The 27,788-nt window shown below is 35.6% G+C and overlaps 2 protein-coding genes across 8 annotated transcripts in view; one reads left to right on the plus strand and one right to left on the minus strand.

Annotated features, from left to right (window-relative positions):
- Window positions 1–254: 254 nt before the first annotated feature.
- The window catches only part of ATOH7 (atonal bHLH transcription factor 7), a 52,802-nt gene continuing 25,268 nt past the window's right edge, over window positions 255–27,788 (plus strand). For 2 of the 3 annotated variants that reach the window (XR_011810439.1, XR_011810440.1), the window contains exon 1: window positions 258–355. Coding sequence is in view for 1 of the 3 variants with exons in the window: in XM_072040366.1 (XP_071896467.1) it covers window positions 9,832–10,287 (456 nt within the window). In the remaining 2 variants the exon portion in view is untranslated. Of the gene's footprint in view, window positions 356–9,207; window positions 14,570–27,788 lie in introns of those variants that run through there. The other variant, XM_072040366.1, reaches the window with a different exon arrangement.
- MYPN (myopalladin) overlaps window positions 14,731–27,788 on the minus strand; it is a 74,593-nt gene continuing 61,535 nt past the window's right edge. For all 5 annotated transcript variants that reach the window (XM_013092138.5, XM_027463312.3, XM_072040365.1 and 2 more), the window contains 5 exons: window positions 27,113–27,239; window positions 25,367–25,574; window positions 24,500–24,665; window positions 22,508–22,641; window positions 14,731–20,395 (listed from right to left, as the gene is read on the minus strand). In XM_013092138.5, the coding sequence (XP_012947592.1) occupies window positions 20,226–20,395; window positions 22,508–22,641; window positions 24,500–24,665; window positions 25,367–25,574; window positions 27,113–27,239 (805 nt within the window). In that variant the 3' untranslated portion in view covers window positions 14,731–20,225. The remainder of the gene's footprint in view (window positions 20,396–22,507; window positions 22,642–24,499; window positions 24,666–25,366; window positions 25,575–27,112; window positions 27,240–27,788) is intronic.

Raw genomic sequence — 27,788 nt, forward strand, 5'->3', positions numbered from 1 at the left:
AAATGATACATATCAAAAGCACATGATCCATTGTTCCAATAATTTAGTTAATTTTTTAAATACTTTTGACTCATTGAAAATGTCACTTAGCTAATGATTTTTACAAATATACCCTCAAATGAGTGAATTCTTCTATTTCCTTTTTATGAAGCAGCATTTGATGGTTTAGGTCCTTGAAAATATTATTGAAAATACTATAATTTCTTATTTGTATGTATGTCTTTGAATGGCAATACTTATTTTTTGTATTTTTTTCAGGGTAAAAGTTGAAAGTTAAGAATACTTCCACATAAATACATGGACAATGTGGCTCTTACCCCAGAAATGCTGTTGTGAAATACTCTGAAAGCTGATGGTAAGTACATTTACGTAGCAGTTTTCTAAGTATATGAAGTGAAGGGTAATAGACAAAAGTCTCATTTATTTAACAGCTTTGACCCATTAGGGGCTTTTAAATCATGCACCACTGACTTCAGGGTTGGTGTTGTCAAGCTACTTACAGATCCAAGTTAAATCAGGCATTTCATATTTTTGCCCTCATTCTCTTTTGTTTACCAGCAGGAGACAAGATATTTAATTAGTTTTGGGGCATTTATAATCTCCCCTGGGCCAGCTCCAGCCACAATGCTGGACGCCACTTCTGAGTTAATTCCAGTCAGACTGGCCCCTCCGGTACAACATATGGGTAACCTATAAGCCTTTAGCAAAAGTTGCAACTGAACTATTAGAGGGGTGGGACCTCCCTGCTGGGAAAACACAGTGCAACAAAGCCAAAAGGGGCCAGCATCACCAGTGGAGGTCAAGGCAACACTTAGACCAAACAGCATCTGGCAAACTGTGCCAAGTAGAAATCAATGAGAAGCAGGACAGTGGGTAGTAATTTTATGCCTGTTTGCACAAGAAAATAGCTCCTCCTGAACTGAAAAAAAATATATAAAAAATTATGAAAAGCTTGCACCATCTTTTGTCATCACCATCTCCACTGTTGTTTTATATATTTTTATTCCAGTCAGTAGACTGAATGGTACAATTTATACATATTTTGGGCAGACAACATTAGTCACAGCATTGATTATGTTTCTGAAGATGAAGAGTTTTGAGTGTCTTCTTCTGACTTGGCTTAGGTACCCAATGTAAGACTGCAATTCATTTCCAAAATGCATTACATTCTCTTCTTCATATTACGGTAAGTCAAAGGTCTTGAAAAGGAAAAAATAAGAAAATTCCTTATACCATAAACTGTAGATCCCAGCCACTGTACATTGGTGCAGCTCAGCCCACCTGAATCCTTCCCTTACGCTTGATCATCTTTTATTCTCACATTCTGTTCCTGCCTATATCTCTCCTTCTATCTCACCTTATGGCTCTTATTTTTCTCTGTTGTCTTTCTTTGCTTTTTCTCTTTCCCTGAAATTCCAAATGCCAGTGTTTATCTTAAATAATACAAATTGACTGCCATTGAATTCAGTGGGATTACTCAAAGCTTTAAACATACTCGAGTCTTTACAGGTTCGTGACACAAGACTTCATATTTTACCCCTCATAGACTTTCATGCTGGTGCAGTGTTCTGCTTCTCAGAGCAGGGACAATTCTCCAAATTTTCTAGTTTTTAAAATGCCTTGTCAAGAAGTATTTATATTTTCAAAAAATTAAACTCTTATTTTCATACTTGTCCTGCACATTAATTCTTTTTGAGTGAAGCGAGTTGCAGATTGTAAAGCTTTTATGGTATAGAAATGATGCACTAATAGCATTTCATAAATAGATTGATGATGCTGTAACACCCACTTACAGGTCTCATTAGTGTTCCGTGGTTATAGGTGCAGGGGAGATGCCAACTTTGTTCTGAGGGATCTGATCTGATGCTTCTTGATACAGAAAAAAATAGACTATAGACAATGACTTTTCACTGCAGGAAAAAAAAATACAGGCAAAATGAATGCTCCATCACTTTGCTGGACAGAATAATAAGCAGGATGTAGAGAGCATTATTGGTCCCGTCCCAGGGAGGGCTGCTGTATGAGAAAAAAAGAACTCATGAGAAGTCAAGTGGACTAGCTGTTGGTGTCCAGAGAGAGAAATGGTGCTTTTGCTCTTACAGACTGCTACTTTCTGACACTTATAAATTACATAGAACAATACATTTAACAAAATAGCTAAGTGCTGGAAGTGTTTTTTTGGTTCTGCCTTTGAAGTATGTCAAGCTACTTGCCCGACAAAAATCAGTATGTGCATGCAGTTAGTTCATTTGTTTTTAAATAGGAGTTTTTCTGCTGATGTATCTGGAAAACTTCCATGGAAGCACATTCTTACATTGTTTTGTTTTAATACCATGAAGCACCTTTTATAACTTCCTTTTTCGATTCCTCTTTATTCCCCCAACAGGAAACAGAAAACTCCACTAGTGCAACAGCTGTTTCTTCCATGGCTGTGATAAAATAAGTTAATTGCCAATGCAGAGTCTATAGTAGTGTTTGAGCAGCTTTAGTTTTCTCCTGTATATCAGCAAGATAATCCCAACATATTAAGAGAAAAAGGTATATGAGAAAAAAACAGGTTGTCTTTTCACGCATTGATAATTAATCATTTTCAGTAGCTAGCTTGAGAAAGCCCTAATGCCACACAGCTGTAAGAACCTGCTACTGCATTGTCTGCAACATATAGTTAGTATTGTTGCCTATGGACTTGTGAACACTGGAAATCACTGCTCTCAGCAAAGTCCAAGTAAAATGCATTGTTACTGATTAGCAAGTCAGTTGGATATAGGCATATTGGAATTGGAAATTATAGTATTTAGCATTTTAGGTATATGTGTACATGTATTAATTAGGATGAATGGTGATAAATGTAATATGCTGAAAAAAAGGTATAGGTACTTCTGGGGAAGTAATTTCATTCCAGAATGAAATTCTGAACTGTCTGTCAGCATAGTTAGTTACCTGCTCATTTTCTTTGTTTAGGATTTCTTACAGCTTTTGTTCTGAATTCAAATCAAAAATCCGTTTTAAGGGCTAATTTTTTAATGATCTTGGTATTCTTTGTCTAATTAGAAAAAAAAAAACAACAACTTTTTTTTAAAACAGTGATTATTTGTGGTAAGTTTTTTTTATGGCATAGGAAATGGGTAATGTAGGAATTCCAGGATAATATAGCAGTCATATGCATTATGCATATGAGTACCATTACATGATTCAGATGTACAAATCTAATAGCTTTTCTGTGGTCCTAAAAGGAAGATCCTGCCTGCCCTTCTACTGTTCCTAGCCAGGTGGTTCCACAAAAACACCAAGACAAACTTGACTGACTACATGGTGAGCTGATTCAACTTACTAACCCAGCAGAAAATCAATCCTTCAGATATATTTCTGATGGGCATGAGAGAGAAATGGCTTACTGTGTAGTCATGTAAGCATCAGAATGTGCAGAGGGAGAGTATAGCCACAACTTCCTGTTCGACAGTCTCAAGCTGTTAGATCAGCTCAGCTGTTGAGCCTGACTGTACTCTGCACTGCCTGGTTCACTGAGATGGCTCTCATTTCTTCAGTCTCTAACTAAATTTATGTAAACTCGCAGTATCTGCAGTTATGTTGCAGAGAGATGGACATATTACTACTTATTGTGTGGAAAGATATCTTCTTGCTTTTGCTTTGAACCTCACTATAACATCATTTGATGCACTTTAGCTCTCTATTAGAGGAAGGAGTGGAGAGCTGATTCTTAAGCACCCTGTCAATATAGCTCTTAGTTTTGCTAACATCTCTCATATCTCCCCTTTGCAGTCTCTCTTCCAGTCTAAGGAGTCCATTCTCATTGAGTTGTCTCTTCTATGAAATCCATTCCGTACCTTCATACCTTTGATCACCTAGAGCACTCTTCTCTTGATCATCCTTGCTTGCTGTTTCTTTTCGTTGATTTTTCATAATTTTGTTAAACCAGTCAGTCAGAAATTTTCATCTTTGGACATCTGCCTCAGGCTGAATTGGTTGAAAAGGTTGACTGTAGTGTAGCAGTTTTTACTGACATTGTAAGTTGACCTCTTTGTTTATATTAGCGGAATAAAAGGGCATACACGATTATTTTGTCTCTTACCATGATATATGTTGCACCTAGTGTAGTGAAGCTGTAGGATAGCATACCCCGTAAAGTCTGTGCCTACAGTTTCTGCTCTGTCTCTGCTTCCATGCAGCCACATGGTACTGCCACTTCCTTTGCACTGAATCAAATGATTGTGTGATTTTCATTTAAATCAATTCAGCAAACGTTCATGATAGAGAGCTGTACTGCAATGTAAGAAAGAGTATGTTTTCCACAGAGTAGGCCTGGGGAACTGACTCACCCTACAGCTGCACGACAGCTTACCCTGCCAGTGTTTGGGAGTAAGTAAGACACTAAGGATAGGAAAGGAGTAAGAGTACCTATTTTAGTAAAAGCCCAAAGTTTCAGCATGCAAGATGTAAAATCAAATCACACGCTCTGCTAAAATGGGATGATGTCCTAAACTGCTTTAGCTTTGTTGCTTGAGATGCTGTGACCATAACTTTTGATTGAGGAACGCTGTGAGCTCCTTTTCCTGTTAGGTTTTGGTTAATCCATTCTATTTAACAAGATTAATATTTTTTATTTTGTTTTGTTTTCTTTGTAACATTGGTATTGCTGCAATGTCAGGGCTCTCATTCATTTTATTTACATTTATACACTTCTGAAAATAGGCAAATAAATCCAAGTTCATATATACTGTTTCATCGCTTGCTGAGCTTTGGTGCCACCATATCTGCAGAATCCATTTGTAACCTGTCAAAGGTTTTTCATTGTTGTTGCTTTAGCAGTGCACAGTGTTGCAATATCATACTAAGTTTATTTTCATTAGTTGTTTAGTTATATATATACATATATATGTATGTGATAGTAATCATTATTCAATACATAATATAGGTGGGAAACAGGTTCAAAACATGTTCCTCTCTGCCATGATAAATGAGCTCCTTCTCTATTTTGATTTTTTTTCAGGTTTTCATCCCCCTAATTGTATAAGCATGCTTTAAAACAAAGTTATATTAAAAGACTGCTCTGTGTAGGATCACCTGAGGGGAAGCTATTTAAGTAAGATAGTGTGGCATTTATAAGGGTGAATATCAAGGAGAAATGGCTAAATTGAGAAGAAGCAATAGTTGGAGGATAGTATGGTAAGCATACCCATAAGTGTAGCTGGTAGACTGAAGGAAAAGCTCACCCCAGAGAGTATTTAGAGGAAAATGAAATACTGTAAGAACATGTAAAAAAGGTGCACCCTATGATGCTGGGAAGCACTAGGAGAAATTATTTTAAACTCATCTTACTGCTGTAGATTGCTATTCAACTTCCCAATATGAGTTAGTGTCTAAATTCTCCTTTAGCATACAACATTCACTTGAGATTTGTTCTGTTTGATAATAATCCTACAGCTGTGATAGGGGAAACAATGTAAATATAACCAAAGAAGGAAAATACATTATTCCCTGCACCACAGATTGCTAGCCTGTCTTGTGAGCCGAGTCAAATATTACTAGAGACTGAGCCCTTAAGGATAGTCACATTTTGGTAGTTACCCACCTGCTATTAATTAAGCAGCATACGGCATGCCAGTCTTTCAGATTATCTCTGAATAAACTACCTTTGAAGATCCTACAGTTGTAAGAAATCTTGATGAGGCTTTTAGAAAGGATGTACCTGAAATGAAATAGTGAGATCTGGCTAAAAGGAAGAGGTAAGATTCTTACTTTGATGTATTGCTTGTATATGCTTTTTTAGTACAACTAGAGGAGAGAGGGTGTTCAGGAAATAGATTTTAACCAGGAATGTTACTCTCACTTCATTTTAAAATTAGTAGTTAGCCAGAGTCATTCCCTACGAAAGCAATTAAATTGTGTTTTTCACAGTAATACAGGTGGAGGATATAAGTTTCCTCTTAAAGAGTGCAGCATGAGTTACTAATTTGAGTTACTAACTTGGATATCTAGCAGAAAACTTTTTATGTTTTTCTGTGTCTAGTCCTAAATTCTGAACCTAGTTCATTTCTCAATGGACTGAAACTATCCCTTATTTTCCTAATATCAGTGGCGACTTAAAGGTGATATAATAATTTGGTTTATGAATGAAAAATCGTTCTTACCTGTCTCTCTTGTTTTTCTCTGAGGAAAAACACAACATTTTGATTTAAAATATCATTTTGGAATTAAAATGTGAACCAAGAATAATGCTGCTAGGGTCACAGAGCAGCTCGAAATTTGTGTCTGCATAGTAAGAGATTGAGAGATTGAAATCTGAGTGAGCAGAACTTCTTCCTGGTGATTTGAATGTTTCTTCTGGCTTTAAAATACATTATGACAGAACAAAATAAGAGTAGAAGGGAAATTCTTGAGAAATCATAGACGTATGGATGAGATGAAACTAGCATAAACTGGGATGCAGACACTTTTTAGTACCACGCACAGCAGTATTTCACACTAGAACATATTATTAGTTTTCTGAAAACTAATATGGTAAGTATCTTGAGAATTGTTCGAAAGATAATTTAAAAGAATAAGATCTCTGAGAAATTATTAAAAATAAATGGAAGAGGGAGCAGAATTACATAAGTAATACTCAAGACAAGATGAAATGTTGAGAAAAACAAACCAGGGGAAGAAACCTGGGAAAATTTCACTGGTAGCCCTTCTGTTATTGACTGAGCAATAAAGCAGTTTGTTTTCTAGCTTAAGATGATATATTTTCATATAGCTAATGGACTATGCAAATGAGTTAAATTAATTGGTGTGGATAAGACCCTAATAATCAGTTTTCTGTGGAAAAGAATAGCCTTTTCATATAAGCATAAGTGTTTTTTCTTGTGCACATTGTCAAATAAAAACACTTACATTCTCAAATAAATTTATTTCTCTATTAAAAAGCAGAAACTTAAAAAAAAAAAAAAAGTGACACAAAAAAGAGGCATTTTGACCTGCCAAGAAACAATTTTTAGCTTCACTTGTAAGTCATAATATCCTGTTAGGGGTCTTAGTAAATCCAGATAAACTTGGGGCCTTATCCCGTGATTTTATACTAAGTCATATAAAGTGAAATTACACTTTGTTCAGGAAGAGAGGTAAATCACAACTTCTCTCAGGAGATTACACCAATGTGTTAGTCAAAGCATGATAATGATGGTGAATCAAATAGGGGGAAAAATAACAGTATATTTTATTACACTAATGAATAGTAAAATAGTAAATGACAGTAAAGTTTTTAGGAACTGTGATTTTCAGTATATTTGAAGTCTTTGTAATTCATACTTGCAGAACATTAAATCAGAAATGCTTTCTGTATTTCTGGTATGAAGTTAACAGCATTGTATTAACACTGATTTATTAATAGTCTGAACTAAGTAATAACTATCCCATGAGAATGCACAATGTTGATTAATTTAATAAAGGCCTTAATTTTATTTTATTCTTCTATATTAAAAATCCCTTGAGATTAAACAATAAAAGATTTGACTAAAATTTATTTGTGCATAATAGGTTGCAATACTAAAATATGCTGCAGCAATAGCATGAAGATCAGACTTGTATTTTTTTTTCTGTTGCACATGCATTACTTCCCATGAAGTGTCTTCAGAAAAATAAATATTTAGTAAGTTCTAATTGCTGATCCTTCTGCAAGAGACATAAGCTTATGCGGTTTTCTGAAAGATGCTGTTTTCAAATCTCTCACGCACTTAAGTAAACAGAAATTGTCATTCAGAAATAATGTTTTAATGTGTGGTAGTATTTTTTTTATGTTTGGGAGAACATCTGTCAATGCACATAAATAGGAACATGGAACATTAGCATGAAATGTGATAAAGTTGTGCTACTTTAAAAATTGAAGATGTGTCATACATTTTGATAATGGAATAATGGAGACTCCCTACCCCAACTATCATCTCTGTTCAAGACCATTAGGATTCAGAATATTAAGAGCAGAGCAACTGGGCGTAACAGCCTACGTTCAACATCTGTCATGCTGGAGTCCATTAGTGTTCAATTGCATCCTATTGTTTTTGGATTATTCAACCTCATTTCATTGTCATTGCTTCTGCTAGGGATTAATCAGCTGTTTACAACTACACCAAGTTTTAGAGTCATAATGAAAACAATTGAGCCATAGTTCTAAATAAATATACAGTATTCAGCCTCTAATGAAAAAAATTAGTAATTTATGAATGCTGGTAACAGTTTAATTAAGTTTGAAATCAATACAGATAATAAATCATTGTGTGGCAGTTTTGTTTTGTTTTGTTTTGTTTTTGTTTTTTAACCTTCTGTGTTTATCATAACATGATCATATGATGTTTCCTTGTAGGTTCATGTAGATTATGGTTTTAATAGTATAAGTACAGTAAAACAGAGAGTTTTGTTTATAGTGTGTGCGTGAATGGTTCCTTCATTATCAGTACAGTTAGTAGCAGAAATGGTCTCTTACCAGCAAGCAGATTCTTTTTTTCACATCTTTTATTCTCCTTCCCTACTTAAGGATATTCCTAAGAAACATTTTATATTTAAAACCACACAAATATGCATATGTACTTTATGCACAGTATATTAAAAAGGACAGTTTTCAGACTGTTTGTATGCATACATGCTTTTGCATGTCTGTATCAAAACCTCTCCAAATACTTTTACAATTATTCTTAGATAAATCCATAGCTACATTTTAACTGTTTAAATATTTTCTAAATTATTTTCATAACATCACTGACATGGAAATATACAATACCAGTTTTTCTCAAGGTACTGCACTCTGCAATGGAGTGTACTTGAATCCTAAAGGGCTTCTGATAATTTCAGTCTTCTTTCAGCACTGTATAGTGTGACACAGTAGTATTCTCTGCCATATATCACCAAGCTTATTTCTCCTCTCCTTCATTAGAACGATTATTTCTTTTAGCCCTAATACTATCTAACTAGAATTTTCAGATAATGTATGAATACTACAATGCACAGTGAGAGATTTTTTTCCCTGGGTTGCAACAGATTATCCATTGAAAGGATCTTTTGCTTAACTGCCTAGAGTCTTGTGGGGCCAGCCAGACACTGCTCCAGATGGCAAGTTGTTAGGGCTGGACAGAATGGCTTTGGAAGACTTCTCAACAGATGAAGGCTGTAATGTTCGGGTTTTACTGTTTTTTTTTTTTTTTTTTTTTCCTGTAGTTCCCAGGGTGGGAAGGTACTGGGATGGAAGCAGAGTGCCGCCCGCCCACCTGCTACCACCTGTTTAGCTTTTGCAGTTTCTATAAAGCCTCTTCTTGTCTGTAAGACACAATCATTGCTTACCGGCAGGAGTCAAGAAAGGAGAGGTTTTTGTTACAAAGTTATGTCTTCAGATCGCAACAGTTCATCATTTCAAAATACTCTCTGAAACTGAATCAGAACTTCTTTCATTCAGAATGGCCATTGGAAGTGATGTGTTTTTAGTTCAGTAAGATCCTTCTTGGATTAAAAGGACAATCTTCTTCAGTAACTCATATTTTGAGAATGGAGTTTTCTGTGTTTTCTATCCCTTTGAGTTCACAGAAATGAAAAGAATGAAAGCATAAGGCATTGAGAACTCTTTATTCTTTCATTCAGCAATAAGAAGCAATTTTCAGACACTTCCGGAAGAGCCAGAAGACCTTTTGTTTTGTTATTCTTTAATGCTAAGAAAAATATCTCCTCGTTGCTGTTTGGAAGAAGACTCAAGAAGTCATAGGAGTGCCTTCCACTACCACAGTTTAGGTGCTTCATTTTTTAAAAGTAATTTTCGTGTGTGTGTGAAGCTACAACTGTAAAACAAAAATGAAAACCTGTAAATCCAGTAATTTGGATTCAGGTGTAGAATCAGACAGCCAGTGTGGAAGTGGACCAGGCTGTGTTGTGAAGTGCAGCTCAGAAAGGATGGAGAACGCTGCCAAGAGAAGACTGGCTGCTAATGCCAGGGAGAGAAGACGGATGCAAGGACTGAACACAGCCTTTGATCGTTTGAGAAAGGTGGTTCCACAGTGGGGTCAGGATAAGAAGCTCTCCAAGTACGAGACCCTTCAGATGGCTTTGAGTTATATCATGGCTCTAACAAGAATACTTGCTGAAGCAGAAAGATACAGTACTGAAAGAGAATGGATAAGCCTTCACTGTGAACACTTTCATCCTGAGAGCTACCACCATTATACGGGACAAAAAATGGCCACGGACAGTGATCCTTATGCACAGCGAATATTCAGCTATCACCCTGATCACTTTCAAATAGCTAATTAGAACTTATTATGAACTAAGAATATGCAGCAGGCAAGATGTGTAATTTAATAATTAGCAAGAGTTAATCTGCTTGAATAAGGTAATATTGGCATTATAATAGCTCATTTGTGTTTGCATCTTACACTAATTTGACAAAATAAATTTGCTTTGAGAACTTTAAGTCAATATACATTTAAGAAGATTGAATTTATTTAATGCTGATGGAAAGTGTAGTTTTAATTCAGCATCTTTCAGACAGTTGCTTGCTAGTTCATTTGACTCCTTTAAATAATGCTTTTTCTTTGTTAATCATGATTCATGACAGTATTTTCTACAAGTCATGGGACGAATTGACCCATGTGTGACTGTATGGAATAACACTAGAAATGAATTTAATTCCATGTTTTATTTTTACATCAGCTTTAAAGTAATTCTTTGTTTTACTTTCATATAAATGGCTCCCATGGGAAAAGCTTTATAATGTATTGGAGTTCTAGTCCTCAGAGAACTAACTTTCTTAAACTTTGTAAGTTTGACATATGGGTTCCAAAGTTGCGTAGGTTTGCTTTAATCCAACTTATGTTGTATCTTGTATGCTCAAAAAAGAGCTAGTTGCAAGTCATGAAAAGAATGGCTTTATTTTTAGTGGATGTAAAAGTACGTGATTATATACTGCAATGAATGCTCGTGTGAAAACAATCTAAACTTCTAGATTTTTGTAGAGTTTGTGTTTGCATTTTATTTTTTAATTTTATGTTATCTGGAAACAGTAACAGATTTTGTAAGTCGTAAATAAAGTGTTTTCTATGACATGTCCTCACATGCTACCTTAAATTCCTACTCTAAAAATTACTTACTAGTGTCTTCCTTGCCCTGAATGTTCTATTGCTTCCATCACAGTCCTGGCAGAAAAATGAACTAGCAAATGATGTTTGCTTACCCAGTTACAGTAGGAAGTGTGTTTCCTGTACCCTCTGAAAAACAGCCTTTGAAGATGAGTTTGGTTTAAAGGCATAAAGCATTCTTGCAAAAGAGTTAATTTCATCCCTGCTGATGCCCTGAATTGTCTTTAGTTTGTTTGCTTGCTGCTTCTGCTTGTGGAAGATAGAGGGATCTGGGCAGAAAGGGCAGAAGAGGAAAGGAGTTGGGAAGGTTAAAAAATGAGAAGGAGCAGGACAGCTGGAGAAGCAGATGTGTTTGTAGCAGGATGTAGAGTCCACAAAAGTTTGACTGCAGATGCCTGTTGTGATGGCAGCAGACTGTGAAGCTGAAGGGTACTTCTGCTGGTGCTGCTGATGGGAGTTTCCAGAAACAGGCCCCTTACTAGTGTTAGCCATGTGGGAGAAGGAGAAAAGGAGCTGCTGTTTGAGAACAGCTGTTAGTGGATTTCCAGCAGGGAAGGCTGGCAGGTTCCCTGCTGGCTGCTGCCGTATCTTATATTTTAGAATTCTTTCAAATGACAAATGAATAGCTTTGATAGAAGCTATTTTTAACAGTTGAGCATCTTTCAATGAAAAACAAAAGCAGCAATAAGAACTAAGCTCTGTTTTGGGGGAGGGTGACTCTGCCACAGGAACAGTTACATACAAAGACCTGACCTTATCATTTGCCTTCTCTCTGAACTTCCATTGACATTTTGCCCTTGCTCACTGTCTTGCAGACATTTCGAAAGCCAGGAGTCAGACTGTCTCTGGAGTGAAAGCTGCTGGGACAGACTTTCAGGTCTAGGTTAAGCAAATAAAGAAGAGGCAATGTATGTTCTGAGCAACTTTCTCCCTTAAACACTGGTATTCTGGTGTGTTTTTTAATATGTATTTTAGCCTCTCTAAATGTGGTATTGAGTAGAGGTAATGTTTAAAATGTGGACTTTTTCTTATTATGAATTACATTAGCTCTTTATTGGCAAATAGAAAGTGTCCTTTGGCTCAGTGCATTTGGATTCAAACTTTTGGGAATTTAATGTTGTGCTCACTGGATTCTTTGCAGAAATTTATAGAGAGAGATAATAGAATTAATTGTTGTCCATCACATACCCAAGTTAATACAGTTGGAATTACACTTACTGTTAAGTGATCAGTTTATGTACGTAATCAATACAATCTTCAAATAATTAAATGATGTGCCATCTTGTACTACTTTACTAGCTGTAAACTTTGGGCAGAAATTGTTTCTTGCACTACTTGCACAGCAGTGGGTTTTTCATCCTGAAGCACGAATATAATGCAAATAAATTATGCAAGACTCGGCTTAGTAAAAGAGAGCTTTCTTAACCCTGTGTGGCAAGGATAATACAACATAAAAATATACATACCAGAGTAGCATAGAAGAATAGTACAAATGTGTACTACTGGCAAGTAATTTGATTTTGAGGGATGTGACTGCAGTTTATATGTAAGCTATGTAAAAGTATGTGACAAACATCTCTCGTCCAATTCTGTTTCTTTCATGCAGCATTGTAACTTATTGTTCACTGATAGTGGTCTGATGATAGAAATAATTACAAAAATAATGGTTTAGCATGCAGTGAGTGATTAAATGATAATAAGTTCACATGAAGAACAGAAATTCAGCATAAAAGTTCAAAAATGTTTGGTCATATTACTTAAAATTATTAAGAATTGAAACCAAAGCCCTAAAGAGCACTGTGAACACTTTGTAGATGAAGTCATTGCATCAGTGTCTGTTATTAAATAATATGATCCCCACTCTCTCAGATTTGGTTGTGCTAGGGAGAGGTGAATGCTTTATTCTCTTTAACTGAAGTGCAATCTATTAATAATTAGTAATGCTGTTAATAACTGAAATGTGCTTTTACATAACGGTGCAGTATTTTTGTTTCTTGGGATAGTGTGGTGTTAAGGTGAAAGTTAGGATTTCTGATTTACTACAGCACTTATGGCAGCAGAGTAAGTTCTTTGTAGAGTATAGATAGCTGTCTGTCTATTGATTATATGTCAAAGCTTTTAGGGAGGTGTAATGAGGGCAGGGAGAAATTTAATCATTCAAAATTATTTTTGAAGGCAATGTGAACAGCAGATATTCTCCACGCTGGTTTGGACTCCTCAAACTCAAGAACTATTTGGGCAGTCATTTGTTTCTTTTCCTTGCTTTCCTTTACAAATACTTTAGTGACTCTGTGAAAGGTAAACTTGACCATTTGGCTTGGGTTTGAATGTTGCTCCAGCACATTTGTTCCCCACTGTCTGTTTGACATTCCTCAGATAAGAGTAGTGACCCTTTTTCTGTACTAGACTTTTAATAATACAGGCATTTGAAGCCCCTTCCACTTAGATAAGTTTTTGCTTCTATTCTGTCCCACTATACAGCAGTGCAAACCTGAGATACTTCTACTTTTAATATCAGTACATAGCAATTCTAGAAGCACATTGTGAATACACTGAAGATGAGAAATGCTTGCTTCATTAAATATATGCTGCATGTTAAAGACATACGTGTTCCACTATTGAAATTCAGTGCACAGTTCTAATGAACTATCTGTAGGAAACTAACCTGTGTTCTTCTAGAAGGTTCAGACTGCATTTCAGGGTTTTCTCTTTGAACTAGTTATAGGTGCTCTTCCACGATTCTTTGAATCGTGTCACCCTGTTTTATCAAGGTGGCCAAAGTTATTTTTGAACTCAAGCTGGAGTGACATTTTTAACAGCAGTGACTTTTCAGTGCTGAAAATGGAACTAGGGTAGCATGTTTCCCAAATGTATGTTAGTAACTAAAACTTAGTGATTTATTTGTAACTATTGAGGTTACCAGTGGATATGTATTAGCTAATCTTATAATTTTAATTCATTCCCACTTTTTAAGCTTCTTTTTTCTATCTCCCCATTTATAAGGTGCAGTCCATCTTGTACTATACACATGTATGGGGTAAAGCTCAGTTCTTGACTGGAATTTCTAAATGCAGTACACATTATGAAAAATAAAAACATTGCTAACCTTAGTTATAGTCTTGTAAAGTCAATGACATCGCAACTTCTTCATGAAGCATGAATATTGTTAGATTGTTTAAATATTTAGCTAAGTTTCCAACACTTTGTTAAGCAGAACATCCTTGGTGAAATCTTCATTGAAGTCCCTATTGCAATGTGATTCACTAGGCAAAAATGGCAATTAAACAATTCCTATCATATTTTTAATATTCCAAAATATGCTTCTGCCTTATGATAATGTTTACCCTTGCACTTAGGTTTCCATCTATTTTGACTAAGCAATATGGATGCAGTTTTCTGTAATTTAGGATTTGATTTGTCTAGATTTAACAGATTCAATAAGAATCTTCAAAATAGCTTGTTGTTGCTCTACTTATGTTCAGCTGTTGTATCTCTCTAAAATATCCAGACAGAAAAACAAATGTACTGAAAATAAAGACATGTTTATTCATTGGAGAAACAGTCCTCTGCATAGATGTAACAGACACTGATTTCATCCATTACTTGTGCATTTAAAAAAATAAATGTCCTTCTTTAATTAAATTTCAAGAAGATATTGCTTTAAAAAAAAGCAAAACCCCTGCATAATATTAAAATGTATTTTCTACCAAATAATACATTTTAGTATTTTGAATATTAATATTTTTCTAATTTGCAATTCAGTTTTCATTTCTACAGAATTAATCATGCAAAGTGTATTTTAACTTTCATAGGATCTGGTTAAGATGTCTTCATATGTAACTCCAAAGAATAAAGAGAAGTTCCTATTTGAGTAGCTTCCCACAGTCCACAGTGCATAGGCAGTTTACCAAAATTTCAAAATGTCTTCATTCTTTTTCCATTTCTTAAAAAAAAAGTCGCATGCTGCTAAAGGATTATATAATCCTAAAGAGTCTGTTTCTGAACATAATTTCACACTGATATAAATGGAGAACTCCACTTAAATTCGTAGCACATATGGCCCAAGATTTATTTGTATTATGCAATAAATGGTTCTTTTTATCTATAGTAGTCTTGAAATATAATGGCATTAATAAAAGAAGCTTTTACTGCTTGGGGAAATAACATTTTGCAGCTGCTTTAGCTCATGGAGCTGTAGCTGAGCTGAAATGGTCTTAAGAACATTGTCTCTGACCCAACAGATATAGATGTACCTAAAAATCAAGCTATGCAGGAGCAGAGAAACATTGTTAAATGGGAAAACAAAATCAAGAACAACAAATGTAATATAACACATCCTTTTTTTCCCCCTGTTGTTTTCTATGCTAGGGTTATAAGATCCAGCTTCCTTGAAGTGTTCATTTTGCATCTGCTGCTCATTTCAAATACACTCCAAAGTGTGATAATGGACCCTTATACAAAGAATATGCTTAATCATTCAAGTTGAAGACAATTATCAGGAAGAGTGAAATTTAGTGTGGCTTGTGTCCTTGGTTGGCCTTCATTCAATTTTCACTTATTAAGTATTGGATAAACAGCTAAGGGTTGAGAAAGTCTTGTTCCACACTTTCTCAATTATTTGAACACATCGAGGACACACTCTTGTATGCAACTCTGAAGCATTTATTTAAATTCAGGTGAGATGAAGGGAAGTACATTACTAAACAGTCTTTTTTTTTTTTTTTTTTTCTTTTTCCATTTATATGCATTTAAAATGTCCTTTAAAACTGATATTAACTTTTTTATTTCCCATAGAGAATAACTTTGGATCAAAAAAATAAAAAATATCAACTTTAATCAAGAAAAACTTATAAAATAGAATTTTAAGGCTTAAAGTGAACATCTTTGTATTGGAAATAGTAAGGCAATTAACAGTGAATCACTTCTTCAAAATTGAATAATTAAAATGTTTCATTAGATCTTGCTAATCATTTTGTAGGAAGACATTTTCCAGAAACTAACGCTTTTTTACCATTGTAGCGGTAAGAACACAGTTCTTATAGGAATTCTCATTCCAGATTTGTATCTTTGCAGTATCTATTGGCAATTGTTTACATATCAAGTAAAAGACTGCAGACTTGGCTTTTTGTATTCTGAAGTGTGCTCTCCTCTTCTCATGTTAGTGTACGTGAGGCATTCAGAAGGTATGCTCCATGTTCCATATGGAAGCTAATGATAACAATCCAGCTGTTTTAAGGCAAGAAGTCTGTCAGTTCAATGCAGACTGCTCTATGATGCTGCTGAGGACTGGGTCTGTACCAAGGTGGACCAAAATTTTAAAGCGAAAATAATACTTTAGCCTTCTGGAATTACAACACAGAAATTGTAATTTCTGATATGGTTTGAAATATATGGTGCCTCTGGTCATATACAAAACCAGGACTAGAACAGAACAAGAAACTAAATAAACCTACAAGATTCTGAATCAGAAAATGACCTGTTATTGAAAGTTTACAAAAATAAGCATTTCTATATCTCATTGATATAATGTTATGCTTCACATTGTGGTGTTTTACTGGATTTTTGGAAGATAATAGGTAACAATGACTTCAGTAAATGCTCTAACATTGATTTTTGTTATTGTAGTAGCCTGCCCTGAATAAGAGAATGAAATACCGTGTTAGTGTGAAGTGTGAAATCAGCTATTCAGTTGAATAAAACAATGAAAAGTCAAGCTGTTCAGGAAGAGTGCACAATTGCATAGTCTCTAGTGCATCTTGACACAGTATGATACCTTCATGGCACATGAACTCAAACATCAGATTTTGTGAAAACTCAGTGTTCTCTCTTTTGCTTACACAAGTGATTTTTCCCCTTGGCTTTTCCATGAGTCAACAACATAAGCATCATTTGTGCATCTTCTTTGTGACGAGCACAACAGTATTACTAATTAACAGCATTTACATCCATTCACATCAGCTTCCTTTTCACACTTATTTTATGGGCTCAGTATATGCAGAAGAAAAATGTGCTGTAGGAGTTAATGAGTAAAAATTAATGACTACAGACCATTTGGGACCAGATACTGATTTTGTTTGTCAGATGCACTGAAAGTAATTCTACTGACTTATGCATTACATAGGGAGGTATGGTAGATAAAGTTTTGATCCTTTTGCTAGTAAATACCATCATGAAGATAACATAGTTCAGCTGACAGGTTCTGGTGACCCACTCACTGTAGCCTATTTCTCAATGGGACTTCTGGGGCCTCTTGTTGAATGACTAAGGATTAATCCTTCTTATACAGATCTTTGGGAAAAGTCTTTCAGCAGTAGCTTTTTGTCTTTCCCACCTCCGAAAACAAATGAGTGTACATTTTAAAAAATTGTGTACCATTTAACTTTCAGCTTGTCTGTTCAGGCTATAATGATGTAAGGCAGGAGATACTTCAATGAAATTATTGAAAAAATCTTTTATCTGTGCACATTGTCCTTTGATTTGTACCAAGTTCTTGGGCATGTTGTCTGATGTTATAAAATGTGAGAATCACTGCTAACATCAGTAATATTAACAAGTATGATTCTAGCACTGGTAGCCAGGTATTTGCTAGTAATAAGTACTACTATTCCTTTCTTCTAAACTGTGTAAAGAAATCAGGTATCGAGACTAGTGGAATATATCACAGTGAAAAAGGAGAAGCTTGTGCTTCTTAGTTTCGACTCAGTCAGTAACTTAATCTATACAGGATATTCAGACAGGCAGTGGAAAGTAAAAGAATTTAGGAAGTATAGGATGATTTAGGTTGGAAGGAACCACAGGAAGTCATCTGGTCCAACCCCTTACTTAAAGCCAGGCAAGGGAACCACAGTGGAGTGCTAGACAGGAAAACAGCTCAACTGAGCCTGTACTAGGTGCAAAGCCTGATGAACAATATCCAGTTTTGAATACTTTCGATCAAAATCCACTTTTCAGTTCTGTCGTGAAGTAATGGGAAGACCAGGACTGTAGATGGAGGTTGAACATTACCTTTTTTTGCCTTAATTTCCTCTCTTCCCACTTCCCAACAGCACTGGATTAAGTAAACAAAAACTAAAAACTTCCCTTGTATTATTTTCCCAAGAGAAGCTACTGACATGGGAAAGTTTAAATTTTGGGTTGCCCAAATTTGACTCACTCCAGGTTTAGCTTTTGAATCCCTAAGCCATCCTAGAAACCAACGGATTGGAGGAACAGTGGGTTCTCTCTCCTGGAGACCCACAATTTGTCTTAAATTGGGCATCCCATAACTGATGTCACTTTAATAAGTGTATCACTTTTAATAGCTAGTAGTTTTATTTTGTTTGCCAGGGAGGATATGCAACATCAGCAACAACTAGCATTTCTGCTTTCCCACTGAAGTCACTGTAACTTGTTTTGTCGTTCAGGATAGGAGTATATCTTAGCTTCCTGGTCTGCTCAGTCTGCGGTGAATCACCTGAGTTTTCTAACAAAGGCACTGAAATTGTAATGGTGGTTTTGTGATATGATTTCCACTCAGACAGGAAGTGGAACACTGCTACAAACTCACTTCCCCCGAACCCTTAGAGAACCAACAGTTAGTGACATCAAAAGTTGGTTTTGTAGGAAACTAAGGTGTGAGAGGCTTTCTCTTTCTCAGTCTCTGGCTATATCTAGTGTTGGTTTGCTCTCAAGATAACTCCTCATTGTTTTCTTTGCATTTGCAATTTTTAAGTTACTCTAAGTATTGAAAAAAATCCAAATAAGATCTAACATGACAGTATCTGTTAAGTTTTCATCTCTGTGACTTTGATCAGGACTTTGTTGTATACGCTTCAGCCATGTTGAAAGCAGGAAGCAAGAACTGCTTGAAAACAATGTCTAAAGAAGAGAGATAGCAATAACTTAAAGGTGCAAGAAATCATCTTAGATATTCCCAGATTCTAAGTGCTGTACAACTATATAGATGCTAAATGAATTTAAATCAGCTGTTGTGTTCTCAGCACCTTCTGTTGCACCTTCATTAAATTGCCTTATTTGCTACTATTACTAGATACAGTAGGGCTTTTTAGCTCTTTGTACATAATTGTTGCTTGAATTCATAATTTTTTGTGTATTAATTGAATTTCCTCTGTCTTCATAGTAGACACCACACTTGTGATTGTTTCCTAAATGATGGTGAAATCATTTAAATCTACCGGATCATAATTCCTTTCAGTTAGTTAAAAAGCAAGCTAGCTGGTAGATTCTTTTCTTTGAGTCACATTAAAAATGAGGAGAAAGAGATTGATATTTGAAAACCCTGAAGATAAAAGTTTGATATAATCTGTGTTTAAAGGCAGAGAATCACTATCAATGTAAAGAAAAAATATGAAGCACATCTGGAAAATACTTTCAGCTATGAGTTCTACAGAACATGCTTCAGACTACAGGAAGTTTAGTTTCCTATGTTAGAGTCCTAGGCACATGTCCTGTACCTTACTTTATGAATTATTACACCATGAGTACACAGTTCATGGAGTACACACACACACACAAATATAAATATATAGGGTACACAGCTGTACCTGCATGAAATGCTCTACTTATCTAGTCTTGAGTTCAACAATTCTAAAATTATCTGGCATAATCATATATAAAAATGAGTTACATCTTGTCCCTTTTACTTGTGCTTTGTGGTTTTTTTTTGGCTTTTTTTTTTTTTAGAATTACATTCAAAGTCATGTTGTTTACCCTCATTCAGGATTGTTGTTACTGTAGCGTTGATGTTTTCACTGGTAGTTTTCCAGCTAAACATCATCCATCCTTAAAATGGCTTGCTACAACACAGTAGCTTTAATTCAAGCAGTAGAAGTGGTATTGGCTTTTAAGTGCTGAAAACTATGTTTACTATGTAATTCTTAGCAAACTACACAGTACTGAATTTATTGCACAACACTCCATACCACAATTATCCTGCAGTAAAATACTATGCAAAAGTCTTGTATATGTTACTTGCAAAATTTGCAGCAGCAGTACACTTAATTACAAACAGGTTGCTTGTAAACCTTGGCATCTTGACTTGTACCTCTTTATTTTTTTTTCCACAGTTCTAGTATTTCTGCAGGTGTAACTGGAGCCATTGTTTGCTTATACTTTTCAAAGTTCTTCACTTTCCACCACCTTTTGGGTTGGGGATGAAAACAGCATAGGGCTTTCAGTAGTTGGGAAGGCAGAAAAAATCTCGAGTCCTTGACCAGTAAGGTTGGCATACCGGCCACCACCAGGTCGAAGCTTTATTGGCTGTGCAATTTGATGGTGCCACTGAGCTGAAGCAACAAAAAAACAGAAGAGACTATGTAAACACCTAATTAAGTTAAAAATGAAACAACAGAAGCCAATGTACACAAATGAAAAGCTGTTTCCAACATCTTTGAAGAGAGCACAGCATTTTGTTTCCTGTTTTAGGGTCTGTTCCTTCAAATATTATCATCCATATAATTTATGAGATGAGTATTTTTATTGCGGTATTGATTCAATTCCATCCCTGTACAATTCAATGGCAACACTTACATGGATTTCAGTCCAAAATTTAATCATTTAATCTTTGGAGCCTTCTCCAAAGCTCTTGCAATTAAAAGACATACTGTAGTGTTAACAGAGATGAACAAACTGAACATAACTCTGATTTTGTACTATTCCACCCTCTAGAGGACTTTTTTCCTTCCTTTTTTTTTTCATAAGTGATTACAGTTCTGATTTTTCTCTACTGTTTACAATTAGTAATGTTTCTGAGATATTTTTTTTAATATACTGAATGAAATATAATCATATTAACGCTTACAGAATCCAAAGTTAAATATTTAATAATTTAGAAGTAAGATGCAACATGTTCCCATATAAAAAAAATACTATTACTATTTTGTGAGAACATTTGGCTATTGCATGATAATTAACAGCTATAATTCTTAAAATATTTTACAAAGGGGAAATGCGTATTATCTTAACCTTTATTTATCCATACAAAAGCTCCAAGTCTGCACTCAAATTTGACAGGCATAGAATCACAGAATGGTTTGGGTTGGAAGGGACCTTTAAAACTCTTCTAGTGCCAACCCCACTAGTAATTAAAATGAAAAAGTACAAGTTCAGGCTACAATAGTTGGAGAATAGTTTAGTGTGGGAGATATATAATCTCCATATTACACATTGATAAGAAATTTACTATTTATTTATTATCTTTTCATGCTGAATTTTGACCCTGTCTTACTGGAAAATTTTGAAAAAGAGCTTCTTTTTTTTTTTTTTTTTTTTTTAACAGCCCCCAACATGTTTGCATTTGAGCCATGCTCTTATTACTGTAGTTTTTTCTTTACACATGGAATCACAAATTCAAGACCAAATTTTCACTCCCCACTCATTTGAAATTTCACAAAGAAAAGTGGTTTCTGTCACTCCCTTTGGCGTACAAGACTTGCAGACTCTTTATAAACATTTCTTACTTCCCTTCATTTTCCTGCTTGAAGGTTGCATCCTTCATATGAAAATTTAATGTCCTTCTTGCCACACTTAGACACCTAAGGAATTATTTCTCATTTTGTGTATTCTGTTTTGAATCAGCCCCTCACCAGCCCTGTGTTGAACATTATATTTCTGTTGTCTGTATCACCACCACAAGGTGGCAGAAAACTAACAGAGATGTGTGGGTGACATGTGGTTATCCCTGATATTAAGTGTTTTTTGTTGTTGTTTAAGTGAGAAATACAAGGTTGAAAACTATTTTTTCGTTTTCAGGGTTGGACATAACCCCATAGTTTGTGCCATGTTTTTTTAATTATTTTTGTTATTATTATTATTTTATTATTGCTTAAGTAATCAAAGTATTCTCTCTTCTTTTGGGGGTCTAGATAAATTGCCTTAACTAGTACATACATCCTGCATAGATAAGGAGAAATTAAATGACGTGCCATAGTTCCTGAACTAGGCTTGGGCCTTCTGAGTCCTGGACTAACACATTATCATCTCAACTAGCTTGCGTTAGATAGGCAGAGTTTGCATCACACATGCTGCCTGGAAGAAGTGGTCTGTTTTCCTGTGTGTGTGTCAGAGGGAACAGTTAACATTCAATTTGAATATGCATTCATTGTATGTTTACGTGTTTAGGGAGGTGAAAGGCGGAAAACATGAACAGAGAATACTATGCAAAACTCCTTTCTTTTTTTCCTCTTTACCCACCTCTAAACTGGTGTGGGAGAGCCAATCTGGTTGTTTAAAGATATCATTCTGCCTCCTCCTGGTGGCCATATTAAAATGAAATCACGCAGTGACTCTGTAATGTCTTATCCATGGCAAAACTAGCAATTTAAGCACTAAGAACTGAATGAGGGCTGGGACCTGTCAAATAAAATACTGATTTGTTTTACTGACTAGTTGATACCTACCGTATATGTCAAGTCTAGCAGTACAAGAGACAATACCAGCTTCATTTTTTGCAGACAAGGTATACCAGCCCGCATCAGCTTTCTTGGCAGGCTGAATCAGAAGGCAGACGTACCCGGTTGTATCTTGGTGCATGCTGGGAAAAGAAGTGTTTTTGAGTTAGAATTTCTCAAGAACATGTCAATTTTGAGATTTTACAGTATATATGTTCACTATGAAACAAATACACCATAACTTCTATTCTCAAAGAGGTAGCAGACCAAGACCTTTATACTTAATAGGCTTGCTTTCAGTATGGCCCCAGCCAAATGATCTGAGTTGCTGAAATCTATTCTTGATCCTCTCAGCTGTGCAAAGCCACGGCGTGACACTGTAAGCTGAACTTTTGTTCTGTATGTGTTAATATTGCAGTTGCTTACTGAAGTCCAATGAACTAAACCTGTGCAAAGCTGCTGCAGGTTGTTTTCTTCTGGTTCAGAAGCTGGAGGAATAACATTTGTACAAACTTGTGGTATTTTTCACAACAGTAATCAGAGCCAGTCAGAAGCTTTCTCATGGCACCCATTTTTTTCAGGCATGAGAAAAAAGCCTGAGTGGCAAAATCATGAAGATTCATTTGGACAACATTGTAAATGAAACATGTTTCATTGTTCCTTCCTCTTCCTTTGCTTTTCAGCAATCCAAGGCTTTCTGGCCAAAAGTCGCAGGAAAAACTATTTAGTAGTTTATCAGAGAACTGAGGCTCCTCTGTTCTCTAGGCTGTAGCTGGTTGTTTTTATCAACCCAAGCATTTCCCTCACTAAAAAGAAACAAGTGGGAGATGAGCACATCAGAATACTTAGAGTTGCAGGATGTTCTGAAAATTGACATTTTGCTTCCATATGAACTGGAATGAAACATCAAACCACAAAATTTCAGGTTGAGAGGACATTTTGTGCTCCTAAATAAAAAAGGGAACATTCAGCCTTTGCTATCTGCAGTACGTCATTTGCCTTACGCTGGTGACACAGAGATGTAGAAGCTCATGCATGTCCATATCACAATACAGAAAACATCTCTTGGTCTCTTTCCCAGCAGGAAAATAATAGGTAAGATAGGGAAAAGCAAGGAAAATGCTCATTGCACAAATGGATCTCTGTGTAACCAGCTGAAGGCTTGGGTTTATACATTCCTGCAAGGGGCAGGACTTTATCAAGTGAAGTTTCCATTCATAGCAAGTGCTGCTGCTGAGCAAGTTTTCTTTACAGATAGGCTTCAGTGTATGCATGTGAAAATGGTGCTTTTTGAAGTTGATAGCAGAGAGCCAATGACTGCAGCAGATCAATAGTTAGAGCCAAGTAAAGTAAAATATCCAAAATCAGATTTATATCAAAGTATAAACCACAAAACGTGATTTTTTTTTATTATTATTAATCAGAGTCACATACACTATTTCATCAGTTTTTCTTTTTCAAAAAATAAAAAATAGTGTTGTATTTGAGTGGAAGAGCTGAATCCAATCAATGTTGCATTTTATAAGCAAAGTATTTGCCTGTGCTTGTAACCAGACTTCATCTGCCTCTATATCTGATGTGCTAAGCTCTCTGTTATCCCATGCTCTGGCATTCAGAACCATCTTCCAACTGTTCTGAGTTTGAACTGTTTGAATTAATCTTTAGTTAGAGCTAAATGGTGGGGGAAAGAAAAAGTTTAAAGGGAGAACAAGCTGCTAAAACACATGAAAAATACCATAACAGTATCTTTTATTACAAGATGTTTATTAGGCCTGTGACCTGAAAGGTTTATCCCTGTTCCCTGAAGCAGTGGCATGTTATTTTCCATGCCTTTATTCTGAACCGCTCTTGTTCACCTGACAGAGAAGCCAGCATTTTAAACCTTTATGTGGAAGAAATAAATAGTTTTAAGAATACCACCTATATTAATTGCACAGGTTTTCAGGGAAACAATTGGTCCAGCTGCAAGAAATTCCTAGTATGGGTACGATGGTACAGTACCTCATCCTCTCTCTGTTTGATGGGATGGTTTCATTATCCTTCTTCCAGTAAAATATGGGGGGTGGCATTCCCACAACCCTGCACTCTAATCTGACCGGGTACCCTTCTGGAACACCACAGTTCTGAAGCTTCTCCAAAAACATGGGGGCTTTTTTTACTTCCTTTGCTGGAAAAAGAAGAAGAAGGATTAATACCAACTATTTTTTCCTTGTTTGTCTTTGAACAATAGGGAAGAATGCAAACAAATGGTTCTTGTGATATCAAAATAGATTGTAAATTTTTTATGAGATATTGGAAGGAAAGTGAAATGCCATGATGCAGCCCCATAAGAGAACATACAGCAAATAATATGCATTAAAGAATGCATGCATATATTTATGCATGGGTGTAAACGTACTACCATAGCAGGAAATTAATGCCGGATCAGTGGATTTCAACAGCTTGCATCTTGCAAGGCTTTAATAAAGAACAGTATTCATATTTGTACTTATTTTATTCAAAAATACTTTAAAAAAAATAAATTAAATTGGAACTGGCATCTAGGAGACCTCAGCATATTTTATGAGCTTAAACCCTATGAATTCTGGGGAGAAAATTAAGGATGTAATTTTGCCAAGACAAGAGAAATAGCGTGATGATGATTCAGAATTCTTAAAGGCCTCTGCTAGTAACAGGACTGCACCTCTCAGCTGAGCACCAGCTCCATTTCTCTCCATCAAATGAGTGTTGTAGCCATTGAACTATAACTGCCATCAGTGAATTGACAATTTACTTATACCTGTCTGTAGGAAAACTAAGCAAGATATTTCTGGAGAAATGCATGTAAATAACTACAGCACTCTTGACTAATTTTTCAATTATTCTTACCTACAACAGTCAACTCCAGAGTAAATGAATTTTGTCCTGCTCGATTAGTGGCAAGGCAAGTATAAGTTCCAGCATCATTTTGTGAGAGAGGATCAATGAGCAGAGAGTGAACTCCAGTCTCTCTGACCAGCATCTTGTGGGTGCTGTCTGGTAACACAGGTTTGCCATTCAGAAGCCACGTCAGGTCTGGCGTTGGTAACCCACTCACCTAACAGAGAGTGAAACATCCAGAGGCAGATGTCAAACTGACAACTGGATTTTAGTAAATTCATAGGTAAGCCTTTCTTCAGATATCATCTGAATAATGTCAGCTTCTGGGTTGTTTATTTTACTGATTAGTTCCAAAAATAATCAAAACAGAAAACAAACAAATACCAAGAGAAACAAATTTATGAAATGCTTACATTTTTCTTAGTCAGAAAGGACAAAGCTTGATTATATAATCGGATTCACAGAAGGCTTCTAATAATCTGCCAGTTTTCTTTTTTTTAGTGATGATTATAAATCAAAACTACTCAGTTTAACAGACATTTAAAAGTGTTCTATACAAATGACTTTGTATTTCAGAAATTTTGATGAGGAATTATATACTTCTTTGTAGCTGTAAAACTTATATGCTTTATCAGAAGATACATATTCTATAGAAAGGTTATTAGACTATTATACTCTTAAAGATCTTTCCAGTAGATAGAAGTACTTACTCATCTCCAAAATATTCCTTTCCAAACACTATTCTACAAACCAGAGAAAGAGGGAAGTGGAACTTGCCTGAACAAAGAGCTGCTTTCTTCCAGGTTTGTGTAATACCAGACATGCTCTAAGACTTCTCAAGCTCTGCTAGGACAGCACAGCTAAGAATAGTCAAATTCTTTGGCATGCTCCCTAGCAAACTTTATGTTGTAAATTAAGTAGTAATCAATCTTACTCATCTTCAGGGAAGCATTTACATCTGCTCCAAAGCTTCTACTCTGCTCAGGGTAGGAGACATTCTGGAGCATCGAAGAGGTCAGTGTCAGCACTACCACCTTTCTGTTTGTACTACTGGGACATAGAACAGTTACCAAAATATATCGGAGAATGTGAGTTTCTTAATGCTGTTCAATAACAGGAAACACATTATGCGCGTGCTCCAATTTCTGACAACTCTGTATTTGGGATTTGAATCTATAAATTGGGGTTCTTCAGCATGTTAGGGAAGCATAAAATGAGCTAGGCTCTATTCCTTCTTTTTTAGGGAGTTTTAATCTTCAGTGATTCAGACCAATACAATGGAAATGCTAGTTTGAACAGAATACAACATGCTAATTCTCTCATGATTTTGAACTGTTATGGATTAAGTTCAAGAATCTGATAGTGCAGCAGGAAGACCTGATGAACTTTTGGAGTTTGGACTGGTAAGGACACTGTGAATGTATTTAGTAATTTGAACAACCCCCTAAGTGAGCCTTCTATTTTTGGGGTTGTGTTCTTTGTGTTCTTCATGCCATACAGCATATGTTGTAAAGAAGTCCCCGAATCCACTCAAAGAGAATGACAATAAATATTCATATATGATATTCATATATTGAATGACATATAAATATTCATATTGTCATTCTCAAGGAGAATGACAATAAGCAAAAACTTTTAAAAATGAAGCATTAACCTTTAACAGAAAGCGTTCATGCAAACAATAGAAACATGAAAACACCTACTAATACATATACACAGATATGAAAAGAGAAGAACAGAGGGAACTGTTAATACCTTACAATCCAATCTACAAAGTCGCCCTTCATGTGCTACCATATCACCTGGAGCCTGTAGAAAATAGGGCCTGAAAAAGCGTTCTTGAACAGCTTCTCTGTCTCCCTCTGGAACCCGGGATCTTGTTCTGCAAGACAAAAATTCCACGTGTATGTTTGGAAGCCAAATTCTTTTACCTTTTTAAATGCTGAGTACAGAAAGAAATTGCAGAAAAGTAGGAACAGATAGTTTGAGCTAAATAAAAGGGTAGAAAGAATTTCACTGATTTACATTGTAATTTACATTGTAATTATCCTATGATTCTATGATTTAATTGCATATTTTCCATTTAGATTATTAAATAAACTATATTAGGTAGTATCATTGGATTCCCAAGCCACCCTTTATTTCTTTTAGCTTTTTTTTTTTTTTTGGCTGAATTTCATCACACTAATCCATTCCTTTCCTCTAACTCTACCAAAACAAGTGAAATAATACTTTACATTAAAAACTCCCTGCATCTAAAGATGACTTTCAAAAATGTTACACTCTAGAAGCAACTTGTTGGGAGGTATGTACTGCTGTTATTTCCATTTAATGGTTGAGAACTGAAGTGGAGAGTATGCTGAAGTATAGCTGCCAGTTATTTTGAATGCCTTCAATAAGAAGCATAAGGAGGGTGTGAAGGGTTTGTTTT

The sequence above is a fragment of the Anas platyrhynchos genome, chromosome 6, assembly GCF_047663525.1.
Source record: "Anas platyrhynchos isolate ZD024472 breed Pekin duck chromosome 6, IASCAAS_PekinDuck_T2T, whole genome shotgun sequence".
NCBI lineage: Eukaryota > Metazoa > Chordata > Aves > Anseriformes > Anatidae > Anas > Anas platyrhynchos.